This window comes from Augochlora pura, chromosome 8, assembly GCF_028453695.1.
Source record: "Augochlora pura isolate Apur16 chromosome 8, APUR_v2.2.1, whole genome shotgun sequence".
Taxonomy (NCBI): domain Eukaryota; kingdom Metazoa; phylum Arthropoda; class Insecta; order Hymenoptera; family Halictidae; genus Augochlora; species Augochlora pura.
Window position 1 is genome coordinate 5,248,416 of NC_135779.1, and position 19,290 is coordinate 5,267,705.

Genomic DNA, 19,290 nt, shown 5'->3' on the forward strand with positions numbered 1-19,290 from the left:
TCTATCGTATTCCATTGGATTTACTAAGAGCTAATGTTCACTTCGTTTGAATCATTCGAAGTTTTATGACACCAGTCATGGATAATTACATACTATTCTCATTAGGAAATTAGCACCGATCACCGATAACCTGAAACTATTGCGCTATTACTATTGTGTACTATCGTTTGTACACTTTGATATCCATTATATTTCAGAGTATTTTAGAGCAATATGAATGACTTTTCCAATATCCTTTTACCTGTACAATCAGTATGTAATCAAGAGAAAGTACAAGTTTTTGAGAAATTTCGGAAGTTCAAAATCCAATAACATTATATACGACAGTAATGCCATCGTTTGGCGCGTGCTAGAAATTTGTTCTTCGTCGATTTTATGGGCTGTCAATAAGATCATATTTAAATACTTCAGTAGTACAGACAGCGTTTTAGTGTCCTGGGTAATAGTCCAAGTAGTATACACACATATATAAAGGTTTAACGCGTTGCGTGTCGCTCAAGCATTGAATCTATTTACGTAGTAGGGAGGAAATCAAATTGTGGCGTTTTAATCAGATTAAATGTATTTTTAGAGATCAATTCTAATTGAGCATATTTAGACACGTCAGAAAAATAATAAAGACGAATATATCATCCGTATTTAGCGTAGTAAGTGAGGGAGCTTGAAAGACGTTTAACGCTGACGCGCAAAACATCCGACAATTTCATTTGGCTTGTATTTCTTTTCTAATTAAAGTGCGAACAAAGTGAATACAATAATGCATCAGGAGGAAAACAAGCATAAATCTCCTTTAGAATCATGTAACATATCTCCGCAGAAATTACAACGATTCCTAAACACTGGCGGTGAGTTTTACTATTATTTTTTTTACAACTCTTGAGTGGGCAATGAAATCCATAATTCCGTAATTATCACGCAGGATATGAAGGAAGAGACGTAAGATCACGTACACACACGTTGAAACGTACACTCGATTCTACTCCTCAGAATAGTCCTCAGAAATGCTGCAAGACGCCCGAAAGTCATGGTATGTTATGGTGTTGAGTAATATAAAAAGCTCAAGGTCAAATCAAGGATCGATTGCAATTCTTTAGAAATCGTCTATATTTTTTAATAAATGTTTATTTGTTTTTTTAATGATTAAACATAAGAAAGGAATATGTTTTTCAATCAAAAATATGCATTGATCAGCTGTATTTAAAAAACATATTAATGTTCTTCCGTTTAATAATAACAAATAAATATAAATTACAGAATCAATCAGGAAAGATGAGAAATTACAACCTGGGAGCGGTTCCAGCTATCGAAAGAGCGAATCCCATCATCATGAGAATATTGAGAAAATTAAAAAACCGTGTACAAGCGGAAAATTCGTCAACATGTTAATAGAACAATGGTCAAAGCATATGGGTGTTCAGAACCCATTCATACAGACCGTAGCGGTAATATTTCAATATTGATGATAACCAGGTCGCAGAAAAATATTTATATTTCTAAAAATTTCTATCATTAACATTAGTCGCAAGAAAGTCCAATAATGGACGAAATGAAACGGAAACTCAGTATGGAAGAGCGAAAGAATCAAGTGCTTACGAAAAAATTGAGAACTGCTGAGGAAACCATATCCTCTCTTTCAACTTCGCGCGAAGCTGAAGTACAAGCAAAGGAAGAAGTTTTTAAACAGTAACGAGATAATATTACCTTGGAATTTTAAGTAAATGTATAACATTCATGGCAATTGTTAAAATGAAACTCTTTTAGATTGAACAGCGACTGGGAATCGATAACCAATTATTACGCCGAGATATCTGTGAGCTTGAAGGGGTTTCAACAACACAAAGATAATTTGTATAAGCTATATAACAATGTTACGATTATGCAAGAGACGGCAGTGAAAAAATTGCAACAAGAATTACATGATATGAAATTAAAGGGTAAATATGTATCTGATCCTGTGAAATTGTTTTCTTACTTTAATTAATATTTTAGACGACGAACGAAAGAACATGTGCGAAGCAGCAAAAAATACCGTTCTAATGCAAGAAAAAAGGTATGTTTATAATTATTTCAATGACTTTATTTAATCGGTATATCTAAAATTCCTAGAATACATGAAATGATGATCGCGGAAGTCGAATTTAAGAAACAATTGGAGAACGTCAAGAACGAGTCAGCTTCCGAGAAAAGTCGTTTACAAAATACTCACGCGGAAGAAAAAGTACAATTAATGAAGGTTTGTTAACGTTCTCTGATTATTTTTTTTGCATAAATATGCGTGCGTAATATTGCGTAAATAAATGTTATCTCCTGGTTTACGCATATTTTATGGTAAAGGTAGCAGACGTTATAAGTGAACACGATTTCAGAAACAAGAAAGGCTTACGTCGACGAACATTGAATTACAAGGGCAAATACAAAATGTCATTGATGAGAAGCAAAATTTAACCGAATTTCTAAAAGAGAAAGATAAAGAAATCTCAATTTTGCAACAAGAAATTTCTACATTCAAGTGGGTATTTGGACTGGTTTTTTAATGATAAACTAATGATTAAAAACTAATGAATCGATTTTTTTCAAGGAATAGGATCGAAGATCTATTGAGTCAGATTGCAAACTTAAATGTTAAATATGAGAAATCGATTGAAGAAACAGCAGAATGCAGAAGGCAATTAGAATCCAAGATACAAGAAGTAAGAACGTGTCATTTTTACTTATATTATACATTATTTTTAATTAAACATATAAATATCAGTGTCGTTGTTTAAATAGATCGATAAATTCAGGGAGAACTTAAGAACCAGACAAGAAGTAGAAAGTAGTTTAGCCAAAGATCTTGATATGATTAATACGAAGTATTTAAAGGCAAGTAATGATTTTGCAACTATGGAAAATAAGTTAACGGATATGGAAGCTTGTAACACAGCATTACAAAAGAAAATATACGATATGACGAATACGAGTGAACACGAAACCATGGAATTAAAAAGAAACATTGAATTTATGGAAAAAGAAAAGAAAAGAATACTTTCCGAAAAACAAAGAAAAATTCAGGTACACGCACTGCAGTATTAATATTAATAAAATGTTTTATCTGTAGCTTCAACTGTTTCTTATTAAATAGAATCAAGAAAACTCAATTAAATTGATGAAAGAAAAATATGATGCCGAAATAGCGCACTTGAAAAAGGACTTTGATGCCAAATTGTCTGAAATGAAATATCAGACGGCGAAGTTAAATAACAATGACACATTAAGCAAGATGAGCGAAGAAACAAAAATGGCCAAAGGGAATGAGGCTAAAGAAGATAAAACTCTTAACACAGAAAGTCGAGCATTAATGAAACAACAGCAATTACAAGCGGAAAAAATGTCCAGTACATCACAATTTTCACCGAGATCTGAAAAAATAGTGGCTCACGATGAACAAGATATATATAACTTTACCACTCAAAAAATTAGTGGCACACTAGATAAAGTAAGTAATATTATGAGTATATGTGCGTTTAAAATATTATTTTATTCCATTATGCAGGTTCCTGACTATAAAGAAAATTTGTTTTTAAGATCACAAAGAAGTCAAGAAATCGATTGTGAGGTATTTCCAGAACATTTTCTATATACAGTTTAATTTAATAAAAAAAATATGTATACTTGTATAATATCACCATTATTTCATATAAATAGGGTCTTACCAGTACGCAGAAAAAGAAAAGGATTTTCAAAACGCGCGAGACTGGATTAAGACAGTATACGTCTACAAGAAAAATGAATAAAAAATAAGGTTTCCTAGGAAGATTATATACGATCAACTCTTCATAAAGCAATAACATTCTTTAATACGAAATAACTTTTGTAACAACATACTATAATCAATAAACCATAAGTAACACTTTAAAACATTTCATGCTACTTTCACTCTATTATTCCATAATATTCTATCATTTGGAGTATTGTGTATTACATACATGATGTTGCACGCTTTGTTCGCATCTTACTATTGCGTTCATATTATAGCATTTCATGCTTCACAATCATGCATACACATATATTCCAAATACAATTTCATATATTCTAAATGTAAATTGTACTTGTATCCATTTTAATAATTCATCTCATCTTCAAATTATTTATCAAACGAAGAAGAGGCTGTATCCCATTTCATTGATCTTTCTACAGCCATTTTCCATGTAGAATACTTCAAATCCCGTTCTGAAACACGAATGTATGATATATACTTACATTGTTTGTTTCACGCATCTACACTAAAGACTAAAATATTACCATCTTCTCCGATTAAAGGTGAGAATTTCGTAACCTGTGATGCATCTACGTCATTAATATCAATGATTCCGACACCTACACCAGCTAATATAGCTGCACCTAATGCTGTTGTTTCCACCATATTAGGTCTCACTATACAAAATGAATTGTTATAACTTCTACAAATTTATGATTATAGAAATTGAGAATTTAAAATTATAACAAATTGAATAACACAGTAAGTGAAACATACCAACACTTATTCCAGTAATATCAGCTTGTAGTTGCATGAGTAAATTATTTACAGTCATACCACCATCAACTAGCAATGTCGTCACTCTTGTTCCAGAATCTTTAACCATGGCTTCTAAAATATCTCTTGTTTGGAAGCAAACAGCTTCCAAAGTTGCTCTTACAATATGATCATCCTGTGTATCTTCTGTGATACCACAAATTACCCTAATAAGTATGCATAGAAAATATTTTTAACATATGATCAGTACTGGGGAAGAATAATAGTAAGCTACTAATTTCTGATTATGTGTATTTACCCTCGTGCATCTTGTTGCCAATATGGCGCATACAAGCCAGAAAATGCAGGAACAAAATATACCTCTCCTGAAGACTTTGTATGCTCTGCCATTTCTTGACATTCTGAAATGTTACTGAAAAGTTGCATATTATCGCGCAACCAGGACAACGCTGCTCCGGCCACAGCAACAGAGCCTTCTAAAGCATAAACTGCTGGTGATTTGCCTATTTTGTATGCAATAGTTGTTATAAGACCCTGATTTGAATCTACTTTCTAAAAGTACGTAAAGAAAATATATAAGTACATTCATATTTTATATGTGTAGCTTACAATAGTATTAAATCGTTCAAAAGAATGTGTACATACAACACTTCCAGTATTGTATAATAAGAAACAACCAGTTCCATAAGTAGCTTTTGCTTGCCCAGGCTTTAAGCATAACTGACCAAGTAGGGCTCCTTGTTGGTCACCTACACACTACATATGTAAAAAGAGAAATATATTGATTTAGCTACAGATAAGCATTAAATATTAAAGAATGAGAATTTTACCCCTGCTATAGGTACTCCTGAAAGAATTTCAGGATTGGAAATATATCCATAGACTTCAGCACTGGACTTTATTTCAGGGAGAATGTGTTGTGGAATTCCAAAAAATCGACATAGTAAAGGATCCCACTTTAAAGTTTCAATATTCATGAGCATGGTACGGGATGCATTTGAAACATCAGTCATATGTAATTTTCCATTTGTCAAATTCTGTAATGAGAAAGGATGAAAAAAATGAAATACTGCTGATATAACTGTACAACAAATATGCTATTTAAAATAATTTGTCAGCATACCCAGATGAGCCAAGTGTCCACTGTTCCAAATACACATTTTTCTGCATCTACTGCCTGTTTCACACGTGGTATGTTATCAATAAGCCATCGTATTTTAAGTGCACTAAAATATGGCGACATTGGCAGTCCACAAAGCGGTTTTAAGTAATTTTTGTTCCTTGTTTTATTGGGTATACTATCCAATATATCTTCTAATGTTGTAGTTGTTCTCATATCATGCCAAACTATAATATTGATATTAGTTGTCATTACTGTCCTCAATTTAACAATGTAAATTATTAATATAGAAATATTGGTGCAATATGTAATCTACCTTACCAAGTGCATTATGTAATGGTTCTCCTGTCTCCTTATCCCAAAGTAAAGTGGTCTCACGTTGGTTGGTAATTCCAACAGATTTTATGTCTGACGCGCTTAAACCTATATTGCTTAATTTTTCCATGGTCTTTTTTATACAGTTTATCACAGCATGTAAAATCTCCTTTGGATCCTGTTCTACCCATCCTTCTTGAGGATACTTCTGAGTGATTTCAATTTGATGCGAAGCAACCACGTTTCTGCGTAATACATCAAATACCTAAAGTGGAACATGGTATGAATATATCTTTCCTTCTAATTTTGACAGGCATTTTATGCAGTCAGTATCATCAACAACATTGTACAAATTAATTATATTTATCAATAAAAATAGAGGCAATGAATAGATAAAAACTTGATTAAAGATTTTTCATAGAAGATTAACAATATACATGTATAAATTCTTTATGTTTAGTTGTCAATGCGATAAAACATATTGAAAAACAATCACTATCGTATAATCGGAATATATAAATTTAAAGGAAATGGTCACTTACTAAGAATCTAGCGCTACTTGTTCCTTCATCTATTGCCCCAATGAGCGGCCCTGTATGATCAATGTTTCCTGGCATATTTTTTCGTTACTTTGGACTTAGAATATAAGAATGCACTTAAGATGACCTATGCTTAACCTTCGTCCTAGCTTGTTACATAATGATGAACATTAAATATAAATTAGGTCAGTGATAACAGCACATTTTGGAAACCCAAATTCAAAACGCGTTCAAAAGACACGAAATATGTAACGATATTTTTCCTTCAGCTTCTCTTCTCATATCGTTTTCCTTATATAGTTTACTCATACCATAAATGCCTTTTATTGCATGATTATTTATGATTAACAGTTACGGAATTACTGTAAGTTCATTGTATCAAAAGTTTACAATTCATTTTACAAGTAACGATGAAAAGTATGTACATATATACATATATATTGTGATCGAAATAATTTACATAAAGCATCGACTCCGCGTGGCGAATAAAGCTTCTCTTCCGTTTAAGAATAAATATCTATACATATATAATGTTAATATTTAAGTAATGTTATTTCTTGTATTTAATTTTTCATAGAAAATTTATGACAAACACATTATTTTCGTTTTTCCTCGTTGAATTAAGATGAAACACGCATACAGATTAAATTAAACGGTTGTACTTCGCGTCTAACAATTTACAGAAATCTGCACAAATATTAGTACATATTACTGGAACAAACAAATAAAATTACGTAAATGAGAATAAATAAAGATTACTCTGTATACAATATCATAAGGCATTTAAGTTCCAAATAAATATTGCACAATCAAATTCCTAGATAGATTTGGTATGCATAAATCAAAGCGCGTGACTTTGACGTGATCATAAATTGTACATGTCGTGAGCATTTTATGGACAAGCATATATTATTATATCAATTATTACATATGTAGTTTTAAATAAAAATTATTTTTTTTTAATTACCAGAAAGAAAATAACTGCATTATTAAATTTTGTAAAATGGACCTTAAATTCTTGTCCATGGTAAAACGAATTAATGAGACTACTGTTAATTTGTAATCAGACGTAGTGAATTTTACAAATTAGATACACACGTGCGTATGTACATTATATATTTTTTTAGATTTTATTTGAAAATGTAATTGTAATATCATAGACTATTGTACAATCGTCTCTCAATTCAAGAACTTTTTCTTCTCCCAATTCTAGAATCTTTTTATCCCCACCGTTCTACTGCGCATCCACCTTCGCGCAATTACTTCAAAAAGAGAACGGGAGATGATAAAAAGAAACAGAATAAACCCAGTAGAGACTCTACGCGCGAGTGTCCACACAGACGAAAAATCGAGGCCATCTCACTTTACTCTGCTTGCGGCCTTACCATTTGAAACACACGGCGCGATATTCGACTTGTACCTTTCGCCTGCGGTATATCTCAAAAGCAGATGAAATCGGAGATGTGGAGCATTTCTTCTTTCAATTCTACAAGACGAAAAGCACAATTTGAACATCGCGCCGCATGTTTCAGATGGAGCACTAGGTGTACGGATGCGCGAAAAGAATGAGACCACAAGGACGGTAAAATAGGACAAGCTGCATTGGTGCAGTGTGACTCGTTTTGCATGTGTTGGGCTGACGTCGCGCTGTCTTACTCACTCGCTATTTCCTCCCTGTCTCATTCACTATGAAGACAGCACTATGCAGCTGTGACCCATCAGCCAATCAAAGCATAGCAATTCGATGCATTCTCTCAATTCGAGAGCCTCGTTGCCCCCGGATATGGTCCTTGAATTGAGAAACTACTGCGCCTAGTGTTTTTTAAACTGTAAGGTTGGCAAGAAAAATTACTTGAGATATCCCTACATTATAGGAATTTTCTACGATCGAGGAATATTTATCTCATTTCACTTTGCGTTACCGGTAAGGAAAGACGTACGTTTGTGGAAGAAGTGAAAGATTCTTTGCTTGATATAATTGAATTAGATTAAACTGTGATCAGTGGCTAATACGCGTGGATTTTCTCATGTTTCAGGCAAACCCACCATTAAACTGGCTTCGTAATAGACAGTTATTACTTGGCCGGATTTCTTTATTACGGTAGAGTGAGTATGGCTTCCTGAAATGTCGTGCTGTCCCATACGAATATCTCTCTTTCTCTTTCCTTCTGGCTTCTTCTATCTGAACGTAACTGCACTAGCTTTGGGTTTCTGGGTGTTTTCGGTTTCGTTCGAAAAATTTACGAGCGTTGTTCCTTGACACGTACAACGTGCACACGTATCATTTACGAAAGAGGTTAGCGATCTTGTGACGTGTCAAGTGAATACTTCATTCCATATGGTGGTCACTGGCACAATCACTCGCTGGTCATTGACATGCTGGCATTTAACTTGAATCTGCCTCGTTCTTTCCCTTTCAGAGTAATTGTCATGGGATCGTATTCCTTACCGAGTTTTCGACCGATTTATGGCGACTGCAATATATATACTCGCGTAAACGTTTACGTAAAATGTATATCGTTAAAAGGTGTTTTACATCGCATTCTATAGGCATGACTATCGATTCCCCTTAGAATTTTTCGTATCGATCGCACGTCTTCCCGTAATTTCTCGAACTCCGAAACTGTAGTTTATGATTTCCCAATACTATTCACAGACTCGACTAACTCAATTAATCGTGAAATAATATAACAGTGAAATAAGTTTCGATATTTCGTTTCATTTTAAACACGTGACAAGAGTGCAAATCTTAAATACATTTTATGCAGCAAAACAGCTCAATTTAAATTCACAATGTGAAATTTGTATAGCTTATATTTGGAAGGTTAAGCCATTGACAATAAATGATACTTGTGTAGTTATATTTTAAAAGAATATATTCAGCATCAGTCAAAGTATTTCATAGGTTTTATGGCTAAATGTATTGTACTTCGTATTACAGTGCTACTGTAAGGACTTGGCACGAAACAGGATAATCCCACCATGCAGCAGCAGTCAGTAATGGAAGAGGGAACGGCCTATGAGCCACCTACCTACGATGAGACATTCCCAGTACTTCCTGAATCAGCCAGTTCAAGTTCAGGGAAATTAAATATTTTCTCCATAAGTAATAATTTACAACAACTAGGACGCATAACAATTACACAGGTAGAAATTACACAATTTTTACATACACATGAATTTTCTGGTTCGCACAATTTCATATTTTTCTTGTGCTGTCTGCATAGATGTTCTGTGTACCTGGAGAAGAACGCAAGTTTGATCATAGTGACAAATTTGGCGAACGTGAATCTATTCGCACATGTAAAACAATAATGAAAGAAACAAATACAATTATTGAAATAGCATCTTCAAAAGATCAATCGCTTACATTCCTAATAACTGGCAAGCAGAATCAAGTTTTGGAAGCCAAGCGTAGAATTTTAACAACCTTTCAAACTCAGGTTTGATTTAAACAATTTTAACTGCGTGGATTTACGTAGTGAAGTTTTTAACGTTTTATATTACATATTACAGGCGAGTAAACAAATTAGCATTCCAAAGGACCACCATCGTTGGATTCTTGGAAAGCAGGGACAGCGTCTTAAAGACCTAGAAAAGACGACTGCCACTAAAATAAACGTCCCACCTGTGCAGGATCAGTCAGACATAATAACAATCACGGGAACGAAAGAGGGAATAGAAAAAGCAGAGCATGAAATTAGAGTAATTTCAGATGAACAGGTGAGTAAATATGTTTTCATTAATTAAATCAAAAGTGTATCTTGGTAAACGAAGAATACATATGGTAATTTATGTTACAGTCAAGAAAAGCGTTTGAACGAGTATCTGTGCCAAAAATTTATCATCCTTTTATACATGGTGCGCATAACGAAAATCTCAATGCCATGATGGCAGAAACTGGAGCTCGAATTAATATTCCTCCTGCCTCTGTGCAAGAAGATGAGATTGCTATCGCTGGTGAAAAAGAAGGTGTGCTAGCAGCTAAGCAGAAAATTGAAGACATCTATAAAGATATGGTAAGAAATTTAAAATGATTTGCAAGTTCATTAGTGCAAGAGTAATATAATATCTTTTTTTTCTAGGAGAAAAGATGTACTACAGTATCTGTTGAAGTTCCCAAGTCTCAGCATAAGTATGTTATTGGACCACGAGGAAGTACTATAGCAGAAATATTGCAAGTCACTGGTGTGAGCGTCGAAATGCCAGCGTCAGATTCACCCACGGGAACTATTACTCTTCGAGGCCCGCAAGAGAAGCTTGGTGAAGGTGATGCCGAATTTAAAGATTTTCCAATATCTAGATACAAGAATAATGCATTAACATGAACATTCTAAATATAGCGCTGAACAAAGTATATGAGAAGGCGAATAGCGTTCGTACTGCTGTAGTGGTCGCACCTGTTTGGATTCATAAATACATAATAGGAAAAAAAGGTGTGAATATTAAACGTATCACACAAGAAATGCCAAAAGTGAATGTGGAATTCACTGGCAAAGAAGATAAAATCAAAATCGAAGGCCCGCCAGAAGAAGTTGAGAAAGCACAACACGAGCTTCAGCTGGTGGCTAGTGATCTGATATCTAAGCTTACATTTACAGAATTAAAGGTCGATCCCAGATTTTATAAGCACATTATTGGGAAAAATGGTTGCAATGGTAAGGTCTTGATATGGAGTTGGTTACTATGAGATAATGAAATAACATGTTACATTTGTAATTCTCTTTTTCAGTAAACCGTGTCAAGGAAGGAACAGGCGTTATTATTAATATTTCCGAAAATGATGGCAATAATATAATTCGTATTGAAGGAAATATGGCTGGTGTAATCAAAGCTCAAACGGTTTGTAACGTTTTTGTTTATTTAATTCAATAAATAACATATATACATGTAACCTTATTTTTCTACTTTTATCTGTAATAGGAATTAGTGGAGATGGTGAAAAAATTAGAGAATGAAAAAGAGAGAGACGTAATAATAGATCACCGATATTATCCTAGTATTATTGGTAATAAAGGAGATAATATTAAAGAAATCCGAGATAAATTTAATCAAGTGCAGATTATTATTCCTGGTCCAGGTATGTAGCGTGATATATGCAATAACTAGAACTCGGATTTATGCCAGGTACAAACATTTGAAAGACCTCGTCCCTTGTTGGCATTTAGCCAATAGGAGCTCTGTGTGCATTTTTAGAGTACAGGTCACGTCTCAGATTTTATATTGTTATATAGTTTCATTCTTATAAATTACGTAAAAGATATCTAATTCAAAATGTTCACGAACATAAAAATAAATTGTTACATAGTGAAGATAAATTAATTCACTTATATGTACTAATTTTGCGTACAATTATTTATTTATAGGAGATAAAGGAGACATAGTAAAAATTAGAGGGCCTAAAGAAGATGTAGATAAGTGCCATAAATATTTAATGAAGTTGGTAAAAGAATTGAATGAGAATAATTATGTGCTAGAAGTACCTATTTTTAAACAATTCCATAAATTTGTAATTGGAAAAGGCGGAGTAAATATTCGTAAAGTAAATATCCTCAAACAATATAATCATTTTAAAATAAATACGTCATTTAATTACTACTTTTCTTTTCATCATTTATAGATTAGGGAAGAAACTCAAACAAAAATTGAGTTACCCGCTGAAGGTGAGAAAAGCGATGTCATAACAATTACAGGGAAGAAAGAGAATGTAGAGAAAGCTAAAGAAATGATTCAGAAAATACAAAATGAATCGGTATATTAATTCTTACATTTTTAGAAAAATGCTATAGATTAAATTTATTACTCGTATTAAACTATTCTCATTTTTTATTAGGCTAATATCGTTACCGATGAAATAGTAATTCCACCGAAGTTTTATAATTCTCTTATCGGCACTGGTGGAAAATTAATCCATTCCATCATGGAAGATTGCGGTGGTGTTGCGATTAAGTTCCCGACCGCAGAAAGCCGAAGTGATAAGGTAAATATCTTTTGAAAGTCTATGTACATTTCCCTACATAAATTTTTAATTTATAATTTATTCTGTCTAGGTAACTATTAGGGGACCCAAAGAAGACGTTGAGAAGGCGAAACAACAGTTGTTGGAACTTACAAACGAAAAGCAATTGTCTAGTTACTCTACCGAAATCCGTGCCAAAGTACAGCATCACAAATTTCTCATTGGAAGAAATGGTGCCAGTATTAAAAAGGTTGTTATGCAAATTGTTTAATCGTATCCATATATACTAATTATCATAAGAACTGTACTAATTATAATGTATTCACCTTTCTTAGATAAGAGAATCTACTGGAGCACGTATTATATTCCCAACTGAAGAAGACCAAGATAAAGAAGTAATTACCATCATGGGAAAGAAGGAGGTTGTTGAAAAAGCAAAGGCTGTATTAGAAGCTACAATTAAAGAAATTGTAAGCATATGTATTTATTTTATGAATTAATTCATGAGTATTGCATATTATGGCTAATATAATTTTCAATTTATAAATCAATATTTTTATTGCTCTGTAGGATAACATTACTGAAGGTGAAATCCGTATTGATCCAAAACATCATAGACATTTTGTAGCACGTAGGGGTGGAGTACTGTATCGTATCGCAGACGAATGTGGAGGAGTGCTAATTTCATTTCCAAGAGCAGGTGTTGATAGCGACCGCGTAATATTGAAAGGCTCGCACGATTGCATAGAAGCTGCGAAACAAAGAATGCGAGAGATTGTACAGGAACTGGTAAAATTTGTCAATTTCTACTAGTTTAATTCACTTGTTAGGCACACGTGATTTTTTAATTGCTTTTTTTAGGAATCAATGGTAACTAAGGAATGTATAATACCTCAGAAACATCACCGAACCGTTATGGGCGCAAAAGGACGTAAAGTGCAACAGGTCACTTCCGAATATGATGTACAAATTAAATTCCCAGACCGTGAAACATATGGTACATGTTACTTTATTTTATCGGTATCATTTTTCGATATTAAACTTTGGTGATAAAACAGATTTTCATATGTATAATTTCGTAACTTTTAGATGAACATCGTGAAGGAGAACAGATGAATGGCGAGAATGGAGAAGTTTCAGATACAGTTCCGGCCTGTGATATTATTCGAATTACAGGACAACCAGAAAATGTTGAAGCTGCTAAGCAAGCACTTCTCGATCTAGTACCGATTACAATAAAGGTTCGTATATTTAGTACATAGTGAAAAATTAAAATAGTTTCATAATTGAATTAGATAAAAGATTGAATTTATAATTATAGGTGGAGGTACCGTTTAATCTACATCGTTCTATAATAGGACAAAAGGGTCGTGACGTGCGAGAGTTAATGTATATATATGACGTTCATATCATGTTATCTCCGGCGGTAGAGAAGCTTGATTATATCAAGGTATATAGGCTGTTGTATAATGTTAATATATTATTTATTATTCAACATTAATATATTGCCTTTTGTTTATTAGATTTCTGGAACTCCTTCTTGCGTTGAAAATGCAAAACAAGCTATTTTAGAGAAGTGCAAAGCTTTGGAAGCTGAAAGACAAGATAGGGCCTTGAAATTATTCGAATTGAAGGTATCAGTACTAATTGTTTTGATTCATTTTACATGTGATCAAAATAATACTAAGTTTGTCTTTCTTTAGCTTGAAGTTAATCCAGAATACCACCCAAAAATAATTGGACGTAAGGGAGCCGTAATTAATAAAATACGTAGTGATCATGACGTTGAAATAGATTTTCCACGTAAAGGTGATCCTGAAGAACATATCATTACAATCACAGGTTATGAGAAAAATGCGTACAGTGCTCGAGATGATATTATAAAAATTGTGAATGAATTGGTAAGTGTAATAATTTCTGTTCAATTCCGCAATCTATCTGGGTTGATAAATAATTTTGTATTTCATTTTTTTGTCATTCGTTTAGAATGGCTTGACGAAGGAAGAAGTGGACATAGATTATCGTGTACATTCGCGTTTAATTGGTACAAAGGGTAGAAACATTCGTAAGATAATGGACGAATATACAGTTGATATTAAATTTCCTCGAAAATCCGATCCCGACAAAAATCTCGTAACTATCGTGGGTACAGAGGAGAATGTGGCCGACGCAAAGGATCATTTATTGAATTTAACAGAAGAATACGTAAGCAAAATTGTAACATCAACGACACTTACAGAATCTAGTTAACGAAATCAAGGATTTTATTAACCCCTTGGGTCATTTGACGTCTGAGACACGTCATTCGCTTTTTTCCCCTAAGAGCGGATGACGTGTCTAAAACGTTTATTTTTGTTTTGCAATCCTAATTACTTGAAGACATCTTAATACTGCATATGTCACCAATATTTTAAAAATAAATAAATTCTTACGTGAGATGTACTGCTTTTACATTTTTTTTTTTTTTTTTTTTTTTTTTTTTACGTGGGGGGGCCCCTGCCCTGGGCATCTCGGCCGGCCGGAGGTGACATCCCCATTGTCACCTCCCATCTTCCTTTGTGCTTTTACATACTACTCCAAGCAACCAAAAATTATGTCCGTTCCACATGCAAATATTTTCTCGAATAAATCCGTACCCCAAGGGATTAATATACGAAACGTTTTTAAATTGTTCACAGATACAGGATGTTCTAGAAACACAAATTTGTCAAACACCTGAAGATAATCTCCGAACTTGGAGCAAAACCACTTGGAGTAAAACAGGATTGAGGACGCCTAAAGGTGGTTATTCTGAGGAAGGTTCCGCTGGTTTCTTCGTGACCGGTGGCCCTTGGGAGCAACAACCGCAAAGCGCTCCAAATACCGCAAGTGTGGAAGAATTTCCTGAATTTGCTGGATACTCGCATGTACCTGTAACAAACCCCAACGGTCCTTGGGGGATAAAACGTTAAAAAAATATTAAATCAAATAGAAAAGAAAAATGAAAAAAATCGACGAACGCATGTAAGGTAACAAAGCATAATAACTTTCCTCTGACAAACAATATGAAAGGGTAAACGCATTAGTGCTAGGTGGTTCCCTGTTTCATTACTGATGTTGCTGCATACGACCTGGCCACTCTATTGGACTCTGACACTGATTTACTACAAAATGTTTGACGACGGTGTTTATATTTACAGTTCATATACCAATATCCGATGTATCTGTAACTGTAACGCATAATATTTTAAGTTCGTTGCCATGTAGGAAACATGTACACGTGCGCTCACTCAACGCTCATACACAACATGCAGGGATATACAGTCAGATGCAAGATGGCGGCCAATTGTATTCATAACGAGAACATCTAATTTCACATTTTATTTCTGCTGATATGCCTTTCAGGTACAGATATGTTGTACTTAAGACTGTGGCTTCGTAGGAACCAATTATTTCCTTTTGTGTATTATACACAGGGTGGTCAGTAAATTGTGGTACACTTGAGAAGGAGTTTCTACGTGTAAAAACACACACACACACACACACATACAACGAAAATTTAAAATAAAATTTTTTTTCATACGAATTTCCAAAAGTGAAATTTCGAACAAAAAAATTATATTGTGTATTTTCGTTCTTCTTCCCAAGTAGATTCAACTCTTTTTCTCGATCGTACTACGGTCTACCAAACAACCTGTATATATTTCTCAGATTCTCTCCATCTGTGTAGATTGCGCGATTAGACGCCTCCGCGTTTAACCGGGCATAATGTTTTTTTTTGTTAATTTATTTATATTTTTTTTGTACATAAATTGCATTTTCTTTCGTTTTTGTTGCGTTGGACTTCAGTGGAATCGATATCGAACCACGTCACTATATTAGAATTCTGTACACAGAACCGTGTGTGAAATGTGAAGCTTTAAGGTCTTTCTAAGGAAAACGTTCCTAGATATACTACATATACATATATATGTGATTTCCTGCTTTTGTAAGTACCTAGTATAAATAAAATAAGGTTGATTCGTACACCAAAAACCATCAGTGACGCTATGAAGCGAACCAAATTGCCAACAAAGTGTTATGCGATCATTGTATAGTCTCAAACGATGGAATTTAAGAATAGAGATGTTTTTAGTCATGATAAATAAATATGTTTTTGGGGAACATAATCTTTAGAAGGCCTTGATATTTTTCTACTGCTTTTACGCAGTGATCGAAGACGAGACACAGCATCATTGGCATCATTTACAATGACAGAATCATGAATGTTCGTAATTTAAAGGCGACTCTTAATTTATTCTATTCTATTTTACTATTTGCTGTATAATGCGCAATGTTTGCATTCTACTATTTATGAGGCCAACTAGCTAAGAAAAAGATATTCGGTTCAAGTGCCTTGTCTATTTTCTTCGGGACAGCTCATTTCAATTGTTGGAGGAATGTGAATATTAGATTATATGTATAAACATACACGTATATAAATATTGATAATAATTATATTATTATACACATATACCTGTATATATATATATATGTACACGTATATATATAGGTATTATATATGTATATATATATACACTTACCATCAAAAGTTAAGAAACAAAGCAGTTACTCGAAAATTATGTAATATATGTTTTGTTTTTTCATTTGTGTATGTTATTAAATAAACAAAATACAAAAGATATGTCATTTTTAGTATGAAAATTTAGGTACATATACTGTGTCTACGTATGTTATTATAATTCCGTAAATACAAGATGTGTCATTTAAAACAAGTCACTTAAATAATTCACGTGATTTAGAGAAGCGTTACGTGGCGTAAAAGATATGTTTTCAGGTGGATATACTTTGAAGATTTGAAGCACACATTCATTTTGTTTAAATGAAATATTGGTACTATTTAGGTGACTAGTCTTATGTGACTTATTCTACATAAACATGAGAGATAAGTGTCATAAAAGTTTATGAGATAATAGTAGCGAAATATTTATTTCATAAATCTTACACATTTTACTCGCAAGAACAACCCAGTGAAAAAGTGCAAATTATCTTTTTAATCTCCATAAAATGTTTTAGAATCTAGATTAGGTTCTTGATATTTAAACAGCTATTTAGCAGATATTTAAACAGCATTGACCTTTTTAACATGACATAAAATCCGATCAGTATTGGAATCATATTTTGCAGTTGTATTAGTTCATGTTTATCATGTTATATGTTTATTACTATACATTTGACTTCTCAATTATTATGCAACACATGTTTACGTACATTTTCCATGGAGTTTATACCTGAGCACTTAATATTATGAATATTATCTTTTGTTAAAAAGCCTGTGCTAACATTTGAACAGATTTTGAAACATAATCGAGGTCAATGTACTTATATACAAGAATTTATCCTTCTTTTTCGTTCTCGCGAAAGAAAGATTATTTTAGTCCTTAATGTTAATTTTTCGAGTTTTAATTCTTGTTTAATATTCACGGGTTTATAAAATAGATTGATTTTCTAACAGTTTGATGTTTTATAATTCATCTTTTAACTGGTTTTGTAGGTCTAATTTATGATTGTAAGTTGCTTTTTTGTTTCTTTCGTTGCCTTATTAATCTGTTCCCGCTAATGAATGTGAAATGTTATTAAAATATAGTATATTGAAAATAATTTTATAACTTCCTAATATATGAAATCATATCTTTCTTATAATATAAGTAATAGTATTTTATTTGCAACATTATATATTAGATATTTACTATATAATTATGCGAAATTTGTTTCTTCACTTTATGGGCAAGTGTATATAAATAATCAGTATAATAGGTATTGTACTATAAGGTACAATAACATGATACTATTACAGAAGTAAAATAATAGGTCATGTATACAGAAATTCACTTATATTTTTTAGATTTACAGTAATTTTTATAAAACTTCTTGGTACGACGACCTATATGTCATCTTTCCAAAGCATGGTTTATACAAAAATGCCAGAATTAGCAGTTTTTAAATACTTTTAGTTTTGGCTAAGAATTTGATAGATGCTGTGCATGAATGTACTTTTTCTAATAAATTATAAATACGAAATATTGTAATTATAAAATAATATTCTCTGTACACGTAATGTCATAATACATGAAATTTATTGTAACATATACATAATTAATCTATTGTTAAAACCGTGTTTTCCTTTCCATAGTACCTTACGATAGGTGCTTTGGTAGTATTAATACTTTCCCTTGTACACTTATTTATCACATGCTATTTGTAATGTTCGTAATTGTTTCATAAATCCTTCATTTGGTTTGATGCAGTCTCTAACTTGTTTGACTTTATTGTAAGCGTCATCAAAGGATAATCCTTCATGTACCATCAAGTAAGAAATAACAATAGTCGGCGAGCGAGACACACCAGCATTACAGTGTACAAGAATATTTTTCATCCGATTTTCGTCTATAATTTTTATGCATTTCTTTATTGATACAGTGACATCAGCTTCGGGTAAATCTAGTAAGTCGCAATAATAATATTCTATACCATCAAATTTAAGTGGTGCATCAATACCAATGCTTAAGATGCTATGGATATTATGTGTTTGTAAAATCTCTATAATTACAACAGGATCTTGTGAACTCAAAAACAATCCTGGTATTACCTTTGCAATTCGTATATCAGGTTTATTATCTATAACAAATGGCGTTCCAGGCGGTAATTCTTTCCTTTTTTCACCAACTTCTTCGTATCTTTGACCAAGTGTATTTGTTACAATAGTTTTACACGGTTTCAATCGTGACTTCTTAGTGTTTAGCAGGGTTTTTAGATCCATTGTTAATGATCAACATTTCGACAAAACCAAATACAAAGTAAAACA

The 19,290-nt window shown here is 32.9% G+C and overlaps 4 protein-coding genes across 5 annotated transcripts; 2 read left to right on the plus strand and 2 right to left on the minus strand.

Moving 5' to 3' along the window:
• The first annotated feature begins 451 nt into the window (after positions 1-451).
• On the plus strand, positions 452-3,884 carry LOC144474267 (uncharacterized). 2 transcript variants are annotated; one of them, XM_078188962.1, is made up of 13 exons: positions 452-845; positions 920-1,027; positions 1,255-1,442; positions 1,520-1,683; positions 1,762-1,934; positions 1,990-2,050; positions 2,107-2,233; positions 2,367-2,509; positions 2,579-2,690; positions 2,770-3,051; positions 3,122-3,475; positions 3,533-3,595; positions 3,685-3,884. In XM_078188962.1, exons 1-13 carry the CDS (start codon positions 758-760, stop codon positions 3,778-3,780), a joined length of 1,959 nt encoding a protein of 652 aa, XP_078045088.1. In that variant the 5' UTR covers positions 452-757; the 3' UTR covers positions 3,781-3,884. The 2 variants fall into 2 exon arrangements, with proteins under 2 accessions (XP_078045088.1, XP_078045089.1); XM_078188963.1 differs by having other exon boundaries at positions 3,565-3,595; positions 3,685-3,860.
• Gk1 (Glycerol kinase 1) lies at positions 3,817-7,315 on the minus strand. Its single transcript, XM_078188964.1, has 9 exons — positions 6,491-7,315; positions 5,955-6,213; positions 5,637-5,860; positions 5,344-5,550; positions 5,159-5,269; positions 4,812-5,065; positions 4,514-4,719; positions 4,282-4,413; positions 3,817-4,209 (listed from the first exon to the last, which is right to left on the minus strand). The coding sequence occupies exons 1-9, from the start codon at positions 6,563-6,565 to the stop codon at positions 4,124-4,126; spliced, it is 1,554 nt and encodes a 517-aa protein (XP_078045090.1). The 5' UTR covers positions 6,566-7,315; the 3' UTR covers positions 3,817-4,123.
• A 1,090-nt stretch (positions 7,316-8,405) lies between these two features.
• On the plus strand, positions 8,406-19,043 carry Dp1 (satellite-binding protein 1 Dp1). Its single transcript, XM_078189487.1, has 23 exons — positions 8,406-8,423; positions 8,524-8,593; positions 9,429-9,634; positions 9,715-9,930; positions 10,004-10,210; positions 10,291-10,506; positions 10,573-10,756; positions 10,831-11,145; positions 11,220-11,329; positions 11,411-11,567; positions 11,854-12,029; positions 12,108-12,239; positions 12,321-12,467; positions 12,538-12,696; positions 12,782-12,916; positions 13,017-13,235; positions 13,308-13,443; positions 13,536-13,687; positions 13,768-13,896; positions 13,970-14,080; positions 14,150-14,347; positions 14,433-14,651; positions 15,125-19,043. Exons 3-23 carry the CDS (start codon positions 9,470-9,472, stop codon positions 15,395-15,397), a joined length of 3,756 nt encoding a protein of 1,251 aa, XP_078045613.1. The 5' UTR covers positions 8,406-8,423; positions 8,524-8,593; positions 9,429-9,469; the 3' UTR covers positions 15,398-19,043.
• Positions 17,536-19,245, minus strand: LOC144474546 (dual specificity protein phosphatase 19). Its single transcript, XM_078189496.1, has one exon. It carries the CDS (start codon positions 19,243-19,245, stop codon positions 18,667-18,669), a length of 579 nt encoding a protein of 192 aa, XP_078045622.1. The 3' UTR covers positions 17,536-18,666.
• Between the last annotated feature and the right edge of the window lie 45 nt (positions 19,246-19,290).

Coding starts and splice junctions, on each gene's coding strand:
- LOC144474267 (XM_078188962.1), top strand. CDS start 758: ATGCATCAGGAGGAAAACAAGCATAAATCTCCTTTAGAATCATGTAAC. Junction 1,684..1,761: donor AAGGAAGAAGTTTTTAAACA/GTAACGAGATAA, acceptor AAACTCTTTTAG/ATTGAACAGCGACTGGGAAT. Junction 1,935..1,989: donor ACATGATATGAAATTAAAGG/GTAAATATGTAT, acceptor TTAATATTTTAG/ACGACGAACGAAAGAACATG.
- Gk1 (XM_078188964.1), bottom strand. CDS start 6,565: ATGCCAGGAAACATTGATCATACAGGGCCGCTCATTGGGGCAATAGAT. Junction 5,551..5,636: donor TGGACACTTGGCTCATCTGG/GTATGCTGACAA, acceptor TTCTCATTACAG/AATTTGACAAATGGAAAATT. Junction 5,066..5,158: donor TATACAATACTGGAAGTGTT/GTATGTACACAT, acceptor ACGTACTTTTAG/AAAGTAGATTCAAATCAGGG.
- Dp1 (XM_078189487.1), top strand. CDS start 9,470: ATGCAGCAGCAGTCAGTAATGGAAGAGGGAACGGCCTATGAGCCACCT. Junction 9,931..10,003: donor TAACAACCTTTCAAACTCAG/GTTTGATTTAAA, acceptor TACATATTACAG/GCGAGTAAACAAATTAGCAT. Junction 11,146..11,219: donor TGGGAAAAATGGTTGCAATG/GTAAGGTCTTGA, acceptor TCTCTTTTTCAG/TAAACCGTGTCAAGGAAGGA.
- LOC144474546 (XM_078189496.1), bottom strand. CDS start 19,245: ATGGATCTAAAAACCCTGCTAAACACTAAGAAGTCACGATTGAAACCG.